Consider the following 15,905-nt stretch of genomic DNA (forward strand, 5'->3'; position numbering starts at 1 on the left):
ATTGTGTCACTCAGTCTTTATAGAAGTAATTTCACTGCTAAGGCCTAGTGAGGGTAGGTTTGGCAGGACATTGAAGCAGGCTAGTAAGCACTTATCAGGTCTGTCTCAGATATCCTCGGCAAACTAGGGGTTGGCAAACTGCTAGCTATGGGCCAGAGAAATTGAGAAGAGTTTTTGTTTTTTATGTCTTTAAGTCATTTTGGGGAAAAAAATCTAAAGACTATTTCATGACATGTGAAAATGTTATAAAATTCATATTCAGGTGGCCGTGATTAAAGTTGTATTGGATCGCCTCCACACTTGTTTACCTGTTAACTACTTTAAAGTGGAGTTGAGTAATTGCAAGGGTAGTTGTTGTTTAGTCGCTAAGTCATGTCTGACTCTTAGCGACCCTACAGCACACCAGGCTTCCCAGTCTCCCCCGAGTTTGCTCACACTCATGTCCATTGAGTTGGTGATGCCATACAACCATCTCATCCTCTGTCAGCCCCTTCTCCTCCTACCCTTAATCTTTCCTAGATTGTTACCTGTACTTACGACCAACTGGCTACAGATCAGAAGCTCTTGTATCCACCACCCCCACCTCCAGGTTTAATTAGTTCACTAGAGCAGTTCACAGAAATCAGAGAAACATTTACTTAACGTTCACCAGTTTGTCGTGAAGGATGAATGGCCAGGTGCAAAGGTACATAAGATGGGGTCCAGATGAGTCTTCAGCCCAGAAGCTTTTGTCTCTGTGGAACCTGGGTACCATTCCTGTTCCCCTGGAACCATTGTCCCAGCATGTAGGTGATTCACCAACCCAGAAACTCAGCAAATCTCATTGTTCAGGAGTTTCTATAGAGCTTAATCTGCAGCCCTCGCTTCCCCTTGCCAGAGGTTGGTGGGTAGGGCTGAAAGTTCCAACCTTCTAATCACTTGGTCTTCCTGGTGACCAGCCCCATCCTGAGGCCACCTAACATAGCACCTCCAAGTTACCTCATTTGCATAAATTCAGGTGTGCTTAAAAGGGTTCATTGTGAGTTACTGAAGACTCAGAACTTCAGCACATTCCAGGGGTTATAGAAGCTTTGTGCCAGGAACTTGGGGACAAAGACCAAATGTATTTATTATACTACACTACTCTTTTCTGACTTGATTAAAGTGGAAATGACCATATTTTTCATAATTAAGACACATGTTAATAGCAAGTAGACCAAAATTATTTGATGCATTTTTGCTTTACCCTCATCCTATATGCACTTCCTCTTTGTTGACAATGTTTATGTGCGTAGAAGGGGCATTTTTTTGGACACTGAAGGACAGGTGAATGCTAACTAATTTGAGGAAATGGAAATCTGCCCAGTCCTTGGCTTTCACTCTAAGTAGGAGCTGTCTCTCTAAAGCTGCAGGCTTTAATTTTTTCCTCTAGTTAATTTTCTCAGCATCCTCTAGGTGTGGTGAAGAGGTCTGAACTGGGGAACTTCCACTTAAGAAGCATTCACCAGTGGGTCATTGCCTTTCATTTTGGAGGGGAACTTTTTACTCAGGTGTGATGCACAATCAGAAATGTGCATAAGCGATGAGTTTTGCTCAAATTGAACACACTATTAAGCGGCACCAAGTGTAAGAAAATTACCGATCCCCAGAAGCCTCCTTTCTCCCCACCCCTCCCCCCGCCAAAGGGTAACCAGTCTTGCCTTCTGACAGCAGTGATAAGTTTGCCCTTCATTTTAAGCTTCACCGGGTGTTTGAGGAGGTCGTTGGAGGACTTCTTCCCAGAGGCAGAGAGCACAGGTGGTTGTGCAAAGCCCTCGTACCCTGCTGTGCTCTCTGAAGCACCTTGCAGTGTTTCCAGGGGCCCCTCGCAGTCAGGCAGGAGTCCTGCGGACAGACAGGGGCCCCAGTGCCGTGAGCTGTCCTTGCTGGTCTTTTCCACCCAGCCCCCGTTTTGCTGCCTTGGCTGTGCCATAGCCCACTTGGGTGGGTTCTCAGTGGCTTCTTGCCGTGGAGTGGCTCCCTCCTCCACAGCTTCCCGGGGTGCAGCTGACATCCAGTCTGTGCGTGTGTCCTGACCAGATTTCCCCGACACAGAGCTTGGACTTCACCCTGACAACTCCCCCCTCCCCATCCCATTTTACTTCTCTCTGTTGGACTAAGCTTGTGAGGTTATTTCCCTGATCAGTTTTCAATATCTTGGATCAAGTGATACTGATACTTGGTTGGTTTAACCCCCTATATTTTGTGGCTAATTTGATATATATTTTTGCAGAAAGGTTAAAAATTGTCTTTAAATTTGTTAAATTAACCATGCATTTAAAAATTTTAGTGAAACGGGATGATGACTGCATCAAAGTGTAGACTTGGAAACTTTAATAGCAGTTTTTGATAAATCAGTTTCCATTGGTTGAGTTATAATGCAGGACAAATCCAGTTTTTCCAAAATATAGTATTATATACATTACTGTCTTCTTTCAGACAGACATGGAACAAGCTTATTTTCTGCTCTGAAGTTGTATAGCACAATTCTATGTATTATTTGTTCTTTTAGTTTGGAATTTGTTCACCTGAAAACTGGGCTATTTCTTCTAAAATACCACTGGGTTTTTGTCTGGGTATGTAGAGGGAAAGCACTTGTCTGGACCAAGTGTGATCTGAATTCATGCCATTTATACTGTCACTGCCTTATGCTGTGCAGCCTCGGAAATGTTAAGTATCAGTTGGTAGTCGGAAGGGAATGTTTTTGCTCTGGTTTCTGCTTGCCAGTGGATTTGGCAAGAATGTGTAGGAAGCCTTCAAGAAAAACAGTCTCCATAAATGGAAGAACAAAACTACTATTCATTCAACAGATGAGCACCTACTATGTGCCAGGCACTGTTCTAGGAACCTGAGTGAACCTCAGTGAACAAAACAGGTAAAAATCACCATCCTTGTGCAGTTTACATTCTAGCTGGGGTGACAGACCGTAGGGAGATGGAGGAGTGCTGAGGCTGGTTGCGGGCTGCACCCTTAAATATTTTGTTCTATGAAATGAAGTGAAGTGAAAGTCGCTCAGTTGTGTCTGACTCTTTGTGACCCCATGGACTGTATCCTCAGGCTCCTCTGTCCATGGAATTCTCCAGGCAAGAATGCTGCAGTGAATAGCCGTTCCCTTCTCCAGGAGATCTTCCCAACCAAGGATCAAACCAAGGTCTCCCACATTGCAGGCGATTCTTTACCATCTGAGCCACCAGGGAAGCCCAGGTTGGCATCAAAGGCACGGTGACAGTTGAGAGAGCTAGGGTATAGAAAAAGGACAGGAAGATGTTTGACCCATAGGGGAGCAGCACGGAGGCCCAGAGTGACTGGAGTGCAGGAAAGGAGGAGGGACGGGGCTGGAGATGCGTCTTGAAGGAAAGAAGAGGTGGGTTGCTTCACGGAGCTTCACTCTGTGTTAACACAAGAGGTTTAAACAGAGGATGGATGTGATCAGACCTTTAAAGGACCACTGGTTGTCAGGTTGAGAGTGTAGGAGACAAAGGCTTAAGCCGGGGAGCCAGGAAGAGGTGATGGTGAGTTGGATGGGGGAGGTGGTAGGAAGAAGTAGATCCTGGGTACACTTTGAAGGTAGATTGAAAGGCTTGGCCTGTCTCATGTGGGATGTGAATTGGGGAGAGCTTTAAGGATTTTGACCCAAGTGACTGATGGGGTCTCCACACTGAGAAGGCCAGGGAGCAGATTTTATAGACAAGAGGTTAAAGCTCAGTTTGGGGCATGTTAAGTTTAGGATGGCAGAAAGTGAAGAACTGCTAAAGAGCATCTTCATGAAAGTGAAAGAGGAGAGTTTAAAAGCTGGGTTAAAACTCAACATTCAGAAAACTAAGATCATGGCATCCAGTCCCATCACTTAGGGCAAATAGATGGGGAAACAGTGGCAGACTTTATTTTGGGGGGCTCCAAAATCACTGCAGATGTTGACTGCAGCCATGAAATTAAAACATGCTCCTTGGAAGAAAAGCTATGACCAACCTAGATAGCATATTAAAAAGCAGAGACATTACTTTGCCGACAAAGGTCTGTCTAGTCAAAGCTGTGGGAGAAGGCAATGGCACCCCACTCCAGTACTCTTGGAGGAATATCCCATGGATGGAGGAGCCTGGTGAGCTGCAGTCCATGGAGTCGCTGTGTTGGACACGACTGAGCAACTTCACTTTCACTTTTCACTTTCATGCATTGGAGAAGGAAATGGCAACCCACTCCAGTGTTCTTGCCTGGAGAATCCCAGGGACGGGGGAGCCTGGTGGGCTGCCGTCTGTGGGGTCGCACAGAGTCGGACACGACTGAAGCGACTTAGCAGCAGCAGTCAAAGCTATGGTTTTTCCAGTAGTCATGTATGGATGTGAGAGTTGGACCATAAAGAAAGCTGAGCGCCGAAGAGTTGATGCTTTCTTTTGAACTGTGGTGTTGCAGAAGACTCTTGAGAGTCCCTTGGACTGCAAGGAGATCAGACCAGTCAATCCTAAAGGAGATCAGTCCTGAGTATTCATTGGAAGGACTGATGCTGAAGCTGAAACTCTAGTACTTTGGCCACCTAATGCAAAGAACCGACTTATTGAAAAAGGCCCTGATGCTGGGAAGGATTGAAGGCAGGAGGAGGAGGGAGTGACAGAGGATGAGATGGTTGGATGGCATCATCGACTTGATGGACATGAGTTTGAGTAAGCTCTGGGAGTTGGTGATGGACAGGGAGGCTTGGCATGCTGCAGTCCATGGGGTCACAAAGAGTTGGACACGAATGAGTGACTGAACTGACTTGACTGAAGTTTAGGATGTTGTTTAGAGATTCAGCCTTTATTTTCCTATGGTCAGAATAATCCTACTTCATTAACTTTGACAAATCATATTTATTGGACCATATTGAAGTAAAGCATGACTTTTACTTTACATTTATTACTTAGCCTCAAATGCATCACTTTAAGTCTTTGTATGGAGAAGTCACTTGAGAGGTTGAGCGTTTCCTTTGCTGAATTTCTCTGACATGGGAATGTTACATGAAATATTGGACGTATTTTCTTCTCTCTGCTTTTTTTAAACATAAAGTTTTGTTTCATTCAGTGTTTTATTCGAGGAGTTCCAAAATTTTCCTTATGAAGGAAAAAAGGCGTTTCCTTCTCCTTGGCTCTATTTGACAAATTATTTTTATCTTAGAGTAAAAAAAAATGTGGGGGAAGAGGCAGCATGTTTCTTTTCTTTCCTCTTTGTGGTGAGAGAGGCCATGTTTCTGACAGTTCATAGAATGTCATTGGCCTTGTAGGTTTCTGAGGAAAAACATTTCTCCGTCAGGTAGGAGCCATTGTGTAATAATATTCTGTCTCTTTATTCCTCTGTCCCAGAAAGTACCTCTTACTCTGTAATCTGCATTTTCCCACAGGTGGAGATGGCCAGTTACAGCCTGATTCCATTAGGTTAAAAAAAAAAAAAAAAAAAAAGAACATGAATATCTAGAAACTTTAGATAAAGAGTTATGGCATACATGACTTTTTATCTAAATATTAAAGTCAGTTGACACTTCATAAAGAATATAGAAATGTTTCCATGTTTATTCCAGCTGAGCTGTTTTTGTTTTAACCTTGTGCCCTTGCTTTTAAAGTTAATGTCCTTTAATGTTCATTTTTAAAACTCCTTATTCTCTTGCTGTGGATTTATGGTGGAAACCATGCCCTTTTAACATTAACCTGAGCTTCATAGCTGAGATGTAATTGTATATTACATTAACATTGTAACTACACTTCTAGACCAAGGGATTTCAAAAGTACAATAGAAGTCATGCCTTTAGAACAAAGAGGAAAATTATAATCAACAAAAGCTACTTTTGAAAGACTTGTTCTTTTTTAATAAATAATAATTTTGTTAACCTTTTAGCAGTGAAAACTTTTTAAATGATGTTGATACTATTTACCTTCTCTTGATTTCAATAGTGGTAGTAGTTAAAAACTCCTTGGTCATGAACCTTATACTAGGATGGTGCAGTATGTAGAAGATTCATAAATGCGTAATGTGCAGTAAATATCAACACTGTTCAAAGCGTTTTTCTCAGTCAGTTGTTGGAGAAAGAGGTGATCTTACTAATAATATTCATCATCTAGAAACCAGCTACTATTGTATAATTATTAGTTGCAGTGGTATTTCTGAAAGTAGTAGGTGTATTAACAAGTCTAATATTCTGAGTGTCATATATAACAAGCAAAGATGGATCTCTGCTCTCAGAGATGAAGCTAAAGAACAATGAGTGGAGACTTGGACATGAATTTTAAAAGACCGTCTTTTATGTGAGCAAAGGAGCAGGTGTGTGAGACTAACAGGGATCAGTCAGAAGCCTCTCTTCTGGCCTCAGTTCTGCCTCGTTGCTGCAGAGACTATTCTGGGCCCAGGACTGAGCTCTGTGGACTGACGTTGCTACTCACTTCTCAGGATCCTCAGAGTTGTAGGGAATCATATAAGATAAGGGCCTTATTTTATAAATTGCCCGGCCCTCTGCAGGTGGGGCACTTTCCTGTCTCAGACGGACGGAAGGAGGGAGGTACAGGTGAGGGTTCTTTGGGCCTCTCAGAGGTTGCCACCGTGGGTTCTGTCCCCTGTCAGCTCTGAGCCTGTGAAGGGAGACAGGAATTCTAGTTTGTGCCTTAATATCTTTGCTTTTGTTCTGGTGGCAGAAATCAATCTTGGGGCTGTCAGTATGGACAGAAATGATCTATTTCTTCTCAGTCTGACTCATTTTCTCTGTCAGACCTGTCATTCTTGGGCTACGTTCAGGAACAAACCCTGCTTGTTGAAGACCTGCCTCCTTGTCTGTTTTCAAAAAGTCCCAGTGTTTCGTTGAGCTTGTGACAGGTTCAGGCAGTGTGTGAAGCCCATCCTTCCCTTGACTTGGGTCTCTTCTTTCTTCTCCCCCACCTAGGATCTGCATCCCCGATGGATACTGAGGGGTTCGGTGAGCTCCTTCAGCAAGCTGAACAGCTTGCCGCGGAGACCGAGGGCATCTCAGAGCTTCCCCATGTGGAACGGAACCTGCAGGAGATCCAGCAGGCGGGCGAGCGTCTGCGTTCCCGTACGCTCACACGCACGTCCCAGGAGACAGCAGATGTCAAGGCGTGAGTGCTGCTGGGGAGGGAGCTCTGGCACTGGGGGGCTCGGGGGCAGGAGCTGTTCTTCTTTCCTGCCTTGAATTTGGCTGCAGTCTGTAAAATTCAGATACAAGCCAGATCCTCAGGAATTCGAAAGAGGTTTTATAAACAGGTCAGCAGTGCTGCTTTGTCCCCCACCTTCCCGGCTTTCCCAGCCTGCCTGCCTGACCAGGCTGTGAGCCCCGTCTCAGGCAGAGGTGGTCAGGGTGAGACAGGGCGTAGAGCTTCGCCGTGCAGAGTCGTCCCAGCCGTTTTCCTGCTTGGGTTCACTGACTGTTGGGTCATAAATGGTTCACATAGTGTATTGGTAAATGTGGGTCACACAGATAAGTGTACCCTTTAAAGCCAGAGAGCACGAAGTGATGGGCACCGTTCTTAAGAGCACTTGGAAGAAATTGATGAGCAGTTAGTGATGAGAAGCCATCCGCATGAGTAGTGATTCTGTCTGCTTATTGTCAGTGACCCTGTAGGCTGCTTCTAAAAGACCAGTGCCTGCCAGTTGATTGTAGAAGAGGAAAGTGGGTGAGCCCCGAGAATGTGCGGCGGGAGAAAAGTGCAGATTGACTGTCTGACCAGTGGCTGCTGCTGCCACACAGCGTGCGTTGGGTTGTTGATTCTACAGACATATGTTTGGGGTCCCCACTGTGCCAGGCCTGGACAGTCTCTTGGCTACAACCATGAATTAGACGTGGTCCTTGCCCTCAAGGAACTTATTCTTTAGTGAGGCAGAAAAAAAATCTTGCCACTTTCCATAACAAATGTGTTTATTGATTACTTACTGTACATCAGTAAGATTTTGCTTAGTCCTCACAATAAAATGGCAACCCACTCCAGTATTCATGCCTGGAGAATTCCATGGACAAGGAGCTTGGCAGGCTACAGTCTGTGGGGTCACAAAGAGTCGGACACGACTGAGTGACTAACACTTTCACAATAAATAGTAGGACTGTGACCCCTGTATTACAGTTGAGCAGCTGAGGCTCAGAGAGGGCAAGGAACTCTCCGCTCACATGGCTGGCGAGTAGTGAGTCAGGAGTCAAACCCGGAGAGGGTGGCTCCAGAGTGTGTGCTCCTTTAGCCCTGATGGAAGGGTCGTGGAAGGATGGAGAGGTGGTGTGACTGGTGACCTTGCTGGGTCTGGAAAGTGGCTGGGATTCTCTGTGGAAAATACATTATGGGAATCGTCAGTCATCGTCGTCATTCCTTAAACTTGAAAAAGACCTAAATGCCGGTATTAAGGTGGGGACATTGTTTTGGATACATAGTGAATAATGTCACCAAGAGTATAACGGCTGCATTTTCTTTTTTCAACTCATCTTGAGATCTGAATGTCTTGGCTGCCATGCTGAGTCGGTAAGGATGTTGTAGAAATCCTTATGTAGGCCTCCCCAGAATTTTATTTTTTTAAAATACTAAGTTTTAAAAAAAATAATAATAAAATTTTAAAAAAATACTAAGTTTTCTTGGTTCTGTTGGTATTGGTAAAGGCACATCAAGGGAACCCTGGCAGGGATTTTTTATTATCCATCCTTGCTCCCCTACACTATTGCCCAACACCCCAGCCAGCCTTCAGACATTTCCACTAACTTGCCCTCCCTGCAGGCTCCTGCTGCAGCTCCTGGCTGCCTGCAGTTACCCCAGGGCTCGAGCATGCAGGCTTTGCTTATGTGAAAGGATGCTGCTGGAGCGAAAGGACTGTGATGCCAGCTGAGTTGCTATAGTTATAATTTAATTGCATCAGCTTTACAGCCTATTAAGAGCAAAAAGGGAAAATGTTTTCTTGGTAACAATTATCAGTCATGCTCTCTTTCTTGTAAATTTCCATTCTTCCTCATCTCTTTCTACCTTAAATTCATCATTTTAGGGGGGAGGAAGTTGGAACATTGAAAGAATGGGTATAGGGTGGGGCAGGTGCTTAAAAAGAAACCAAAGGGCTGATGACTGTATTTTTCCATCTCTGTGATAGGCAGAGACATAAAGTGTGGTGTGAATATTTCAGTACAGGATGAGGGCAGAGGAAAGAAGTGAATAGGGAAAATTTTCTTACATGAAATAAATTTTGAAAAATTTCTGTCTTCAAGATTTTAGTTAAGATTGGATTGTAGATTTAAGATTGAATTGTTCTGTGTTGAAATGCATTTGTTTAAATAGACTGTTGGATTTTTCATTTTAGGGAACAGATTTGATTGCTTTTTTGCATGTGTGTGATATTTTTAAATTGTTAAATTTCTTCACACATAAAAAAGAATATGCATAACATATATGAAGGTATAAATCAGGGGTTGGCAGACTAAGACCCAGGAGCCAAATGCAACCCACTGCCTGTTAAAAGTTTTATTGGAACACAGCCACACATACTTGTTTATGTATTGTCTATGCTGCCTTTGTGCTACAGTAGCCGAGTTGAGTAGTAATGACAGACTGCATGGCCGGCAAAGCCTGAAGTACTTACTGTCTGCCTTTTACGGAGTTAAGTTTGCCGACTCATGGTGTAAATAGTAGTAAAGTGAATGAATACCGCTGTGCACATTGCACAGTTAAGATATAGAATGTTACAGTAGCGGCGAACCCCAATCTGGGTACACATCGTCAATTGCATCTCCCTCTTTTCCCACGGGCGATGCCTCATTGAATTTTTCCATTCAGCTCAGAAGCCAAACAATCTTGGATACAAAGAAAAAGTCAGCAATCACTCTCTCTGCCTAACTTCACCCTCCAAGGTGATCAGTGTCATTAACTTGCTTGGTCTTTCACAGTTTTCCTCATGATCAGGCAAAACATGTATACACTTTTATTTGCCCAGAGTTAAACAGCAGATTATAACATTTTCTGTGCTCATACCACTAACCTACCTTTTAAAGCACTTATTGTTTGTCAGACGCTGTGCCAAGTACTTTACATGCATTATGTACTTTCCTGTGAAATAAAATAACCCTTTGAAATAAGTGTGACTGTCTCCTTTTTATATTGAGGAGTCAGATAGCAGGTGGTCACACCAGAACTCAAACCCAGCTTGGGCAGTGAGAATCCCTCGTGTTTGTGAGGCATTTTCAGTTTCCAAAGGCTTATCATGGGCATTCTCCCGACTGGTCTTCACAGGCCTGAGAGGTGAGAGAGGCGGGGCTTTCCTCCACATTTTAGCAGGAGGAAAAGGAAGCTTGGACAAGTGAGCTGTCCAGAATTTTCAGTCAGTATCTGACAGGTGGGACTAACCCAGGCCTCTGAACTTCCTTCTGAGAACAGCTTTTGTCTTCCTATTCTCCTGGGACTGGACTGTTTGACTCCAGCCTCTCTGGCTTTCTGCTCAGTAGAGGCTCCCTGGCTTGTAAAATTTGGGGCAGGGAACCTTTGGCTTTTTCCACCCTGAGAAGGTGAAACAGCCTTTGTTTGTATTAGTAACATTATCCTTACCCTAGATTCCCTGCCTCCTTCATGGTCCCTCTCTCCACCTCCCCCCTGCTGCCCATCAGGGCTTCTGCAAATGATGACTTTCCTCATAATTTTCATGGCTAATTTTTAAATTTCAAGGTTCCCAACCCTGGTATGCCTTAAAATCACTGGGCTCTGAATACCTTCTTGCATATCGCCGGTGGGGATAGAGTGCCGGTGGGTCAGAGTTTGTCAGTAGCTAGTGAATTTACTCTTGACCCAGCCGTCACCCTTCTGAAGATCTCTCCTAAAGATACACTGGCAGAAGTACAAAAAGATGTGTGCACGAGGATGTTCTTTGCAGCATTGGTTGTAATAGCAAAAGTTAGAAAAAATTCCAGTATCCATCAATATGGGACTGGTTGAGTAAGTGTGGTGCATGTGCATAGCAGAGTGCTTTTCAGTAGCACAAAGGAATGAGAATATACACTACCATGGATGGAGTGTCTCCAGGCCATATTGCCAAGTAAAATAAACATGAAAGGTGGAGGAACATGTATACTACTCTATCACTTATTTAAGAAAGCAGGTGAAAGTCCATGTGCGTGGATTGGAAAACTTCATCTCACTAAGATGTTAACACTTACCAAATTGATCTATGGATAATGCAATTCCTATCAAAATCCCAGGTGGCTTTTTTGCAGCAATGTGTAAATTCATCCTAAAATTTGTATAGAAATTCAAGGAACCTGGAATGGCCACAGCAGTCTTTTTTTTTAATTGAAGTTTAATTGACCTACAGTGCTTTGTTAGTTCCAGATACAACATAGTGATTCAGTATTTCTTTATATTACAGAATGATCACAATAAGTCTAGTTACCATCTCACCATACAAAATTATTACAATGTTATTGACTGTATTTTCTATTCTGTGCATTTCATTCCAGTGATGCATTTATTTTATAATTGGAAGTTTGTACCTCTTGATCTCCCTCCCTGCATTTCACTCGTTCCCCCTACCTCCCTCCCCTCTGGCAACCACCTTTTCTTTGAATCTATGAGTCTATTTCTGTTTTGTTATCTTTGTTCACTTGATTTGGTTTTGAGATTCTGCGTATAAGTGAAATCATACGGTATTTGTCTTTAAAATTTTAAAACTCTTAAAAGAAAACATAGGCATAAATCTTCCTGACCTTAGGTTAGGTAGAGCCTTTTTGGATATGAACCAAAAGCACAAGTGACAGAATCAAAAATAAACTGAACTTCATCAAAATTAAAAAGCTTTTGTGATTTTGTATATTATATATTGGATCAGGGACTTATATCCAGAATATATTAAAAACTCTTACAACTCAATAATAAAAAGACCACTCTATTTTGAAGTAGTATTGATTTACAATATTAGTTTCAGATGTACAGCATTGTGACTCAGTATTTTTACAGGTTATCATCCATTGAAAGTTGTTACAAGATAATGGCTATAACTCCCTGTGCTCTACAATATAGCCTTATTCCTTATCTATTTTATGTATAGTAGTTTGTGTCTCTTAATTCCATATCTCTAATTTGCTCCTCCCCTTTCCCTCTCCTTTCTGGTAACCATTAGTTTGTATCTGTCTGTCTATTTCTGTTTTGCAGGTACATTTATTTGTATTATTTTTTAGATTACATTTGTATTATTTTTTAGATATCATATATAAGTGATGTCATACAGTATTTATTTCTGTCTAATTTCACTAAGTATGATGCTTTCTCAGTCCATCCATGTTGCTGCAAATGGCAAATTTTCATTCTTTTTTATGAGTGAGTAATAGTCCATTGCATACATATACACACACACACACACACACACCCACACACACACACCCACATCTTCTTTATCATCTGTGAATGGGCACTTGAGTTGTTTCCATATCTTGGCTACTGTGCTGCTATGAACATTGGATACATGTATCTTTTTGAATTACTGTTTTCATTTTTGTATATCCCCAGTGAAGTTGCTGGATCATGTGGTAGTTCCATTTTTAGCATTTTTTCTTTTGCGAAACCTCCTTATTGTTTAACATAGTGGCTGCACCAAAAGACAACCCAGTTTTAAGATTAGCAGATCTGAATAGGCATTTCTCCAAAGGAGATCTGTTCATGTCCAGTAAACGAATGAAAAGATGGTCAATTCACTAATCATCAGAGTGGTGCAGATCGAAACCACAGAAAGATACCACTTTACCCCTGCTAGGATGACTGTAATCAAAAGATAGGTAATAACAAATGGAAAGAATGTGTAAAATATTGAAACCCTCATATACTGTCAGTAGGAATGTAAAGTGGTGCACAGTTTACAAAATCGTCTAGCAGTTCCTCAAAAGGTTAAATATAGAGTTTCCATATAAAGGAGCAGTTCTACTCCCAGGCATATACCCAGCAGGATTGAAAACAGTTGTCCACACAGAAACCTGTACATGAGTGTTCATAGCAGAATTACTTGTAATCGCCAAAAAGGGTAAACAATCCAAATGTCTAACGACTGATAAATTGATAACTGAAAGTGGTGTATCCATATAATGGAATACTGTTTGGCAGTAAAAACGAATAAACACTGATACATACTCCAGCATGGATGAACCTTGAAAAAACATGCTAAGTGAAAGAAGTCAGTCATAAAAGACTATACACTGTATAGTACCATTTACATGCGATGTCCAGAGTAGGCAAATCTATAGAAACAGAGAGTAGATTAGAGGTTGTCAAGGGAGTGATAGACGAGGGGGTCTGGGGAGTGACTGCTCTGGGTAAGGAGTTTCTTTTCTGGGTAATGAAAAGATTCTAAAATTAATTGTAGTGTTGGTTGCATAAATCTGTGAATATATTAAAACCCACTAAATTATACTTTTTTTTTTTTTTTTTTTGAGATTCGCACCCCCATCACACTTCTTTTTAACCCTTTTATTATGGAAATGTTAAAACATTCGTAAGAGTAGAGAAAACAGTATAATAAACTCCCAGGTACCCATCACCCATCATATCAACCTTCTGCCATTTTTTAAATTTCTTTTTAACTTTTACTTTATATTATAGCTGATTAACAATGTTTCTAGTTTCAGGTGTGCAGCAAGTGATTCAGTCATACATATGTATGTGTCTGTGAATTCCACGTTTTCAGTGGGTGATTGAATGGTATGTGGATTATGTCTCAGTAACACTGTTTTCAAGAAGTAGAAAACACAAATGTATATATCTATCTGCTAATTAAAAAAGAAAGGTATTTGAAAGTACCTAAGGTTTGCTATAATAAGGTATGGTAAGACATGCAGACATGGATATGACTGTCACAAGGGAAGACGTTTCTACTCAAATTTCTCCAGAAACAGGAGGCCGAGCATGCCATGCAGGGCCACTGCGGAAGCACTGAGGTCAGTCGGGGCAAATGAAGTAAGGGGAACACGTGGGCAAAAGCCTTTACTGTGGTTTCTGTAAGAAGGCATGGTGAGCAGGCTTAGGATTGGCTAGTTTGAATCACGTCTCTGGTTGGTTGGTACCTAGCCCTGATTAGGGCAGAGGATGGTGTCCCAGTGAAGGAGGTGGTTGAGGTGTGGGCTGTGGATTGATCAGTATGCGTATGTTATATGTGCTTGCAGGCCTCTAGGAATTAGGGAACCTGGGAGAGGCAGTCCCTCCAGTATCAGCAAGGCCCCAGATGTCAAAGCAGCAAATACAGAAAATAAAAAGGTGTGATTAATACAAATGGTTACCTATAGGAAAAGGGAAAAAATAAGATGGAGAAGACAGGGATTTTTTTTTGGACTTTGGAATTGTTTAAATATTTTGCATAATTGTAAAACAATTAAATTTCAAAAAAGAAATTCCTACAGAAGAAAAATGCTCATTCAGTTGATGACACAACCATTCAGAGAGGAACATTTCCAAGTAATATCTTAATCAGTTGTTGATATTATTGGTGGAGGGATTGATACTGCTGTTTTGAGATTGTTATGTATATAGTGTAGAATAAAGCAAGTAGGTAGTTAGGGTGGTGATGTTGAGAACTAGGACTTTGGTATAAGAGAAGGGAGATGCACATAGAAAATCTATGAGGTTAACCCAAAACTATGTGTTTTTAATTTTGAATTTAAAGTGTCAGTATGAACTCATGATGTAATTTATCTCAAGGAAGCTGAAACAAAAGTAAAAACTCTGTTTCTAGCTCTGCCTGTTGAGGGCTTAGGAACAGTGTAGCAGTGAGCAGCCCTAGTGCCAAGATAGTGCTCTCTGAAAATCCATTTCTTAATAAAACGTAACTGGGGCTTTTTGGAGAGTTGACCAATTCCAGGTGTATGTAAGATGAACTTATACCAGATGGCAAGGAAGTTATGAAGGTCCACTTGAGTCATGTCAAATGATCTCAGAAACCAACTTGAAAAGGCTTCTGTTAGCCAAAGATGAGACAGTTTTGAGCATGATAAAGACAGTAACTGCAGTGGAGTGAAACACATCAAATATGTTTAAATTCATGAGTTCATAATGATACTAAAGCAAGACTCATCAGTCACCTTTGGAAGATGCTAGAGAATCAACTCATTATTCAGAGTAACCACATAGTTGATGAAGAGCGTCTCTGAGGGGAAATATTCCAGCTAATAAAGATAGAATACCACCATTTTGCAACCTCTAAGGAATTAATGAATCTCAGCAGTGATCATCAGCGTCTGGTAACATTCCAAAAAGAGGTAATCAGACGTTACATACCTCTTGATAAAAGTCTGAAGTAATCGAACCAAAAAAATAAAATAATGCCACATGAATCTGATCCGACTGTCAGCACTTACTTTCAATTTACAGGAAATTGGATAGGAGAGGCCAAAGGACCCTGCTAAATTACATCATGGGGATGCAGTCAGTAAAACCTGTTATATGGGAAACTACATCTTTGCTACTTTGAGTGTGGCCCATAGATCAACAGCATAAGCATCAGCTGTAAGCTTTTCAGAAATGGAAACGCTCATGCTCTATCCCAGACCTGCTGAAACAGAATCTGCATATTAACAAGTTTCCCAGGTGATTCACATGCACATTTCAAGTTTGAGTAGCATTGCTCCACGAGACAAATGAACTAGAGTCTCCAGACAAATAGTAAGGAAAAAAATGAGACAGACGGGAGCCTATATACATAAAAAGACATTTGGAGGCATATCAGTTATTTGCAAGTAGAGAACTAATTTGTGTTTGATTCAAACAAAGAAATCTTATAATTATTAAATAATTGAAGGAATATCTTGGATTTCTTTTGAAATAATCTGGGTGGTAGAGAGAGGAAAGTAGGTAGGGATGTAGATGAAATAAACTTGCTACAACATGCTGATTTTTGAAGCTGTAATAGGTACGAGTATTTTGGTCACC

General features: G+C 41.6%; 1 protein-coding gene across 1 annotated transcript in view; it reads left to right on the forward strand.

The window, feature by feature from the left end:
• The window catches only part of NUP93 (nucleoporin 93), a 104,800-nt gene that overhangs the window by 8,762 nt on the left and 80,133 nt on the right, over positions 1-15,905 (forward strand). The window contains exon 2 of the mRNA XM_061138552.1: positions 6,917-7,109. Coding sequence (XP_060994535.1) covers positions 6,931-7,109 — 179 coding nt within the window. The 5' untranslated portion in view covers positions 6,917-6,930. The remainder of the gene's footprint in view (positions 1-6,916; positions 7,110-15,905) is intronic.

This window comes from Dama dama, chromosome 4, assembly GCF_033118175.1.
Source record: "Dama dama isolate Ldn47 chromosome 4, ASM3311817v1, whole genome shotgun sequence".
Taxonomy (NCBI): domain Eukaryota; kingdom Metazoa; phylum Chordata; class Mammalia; order Artiodactyla; family Cervidae; genus Dama; species Dama dama.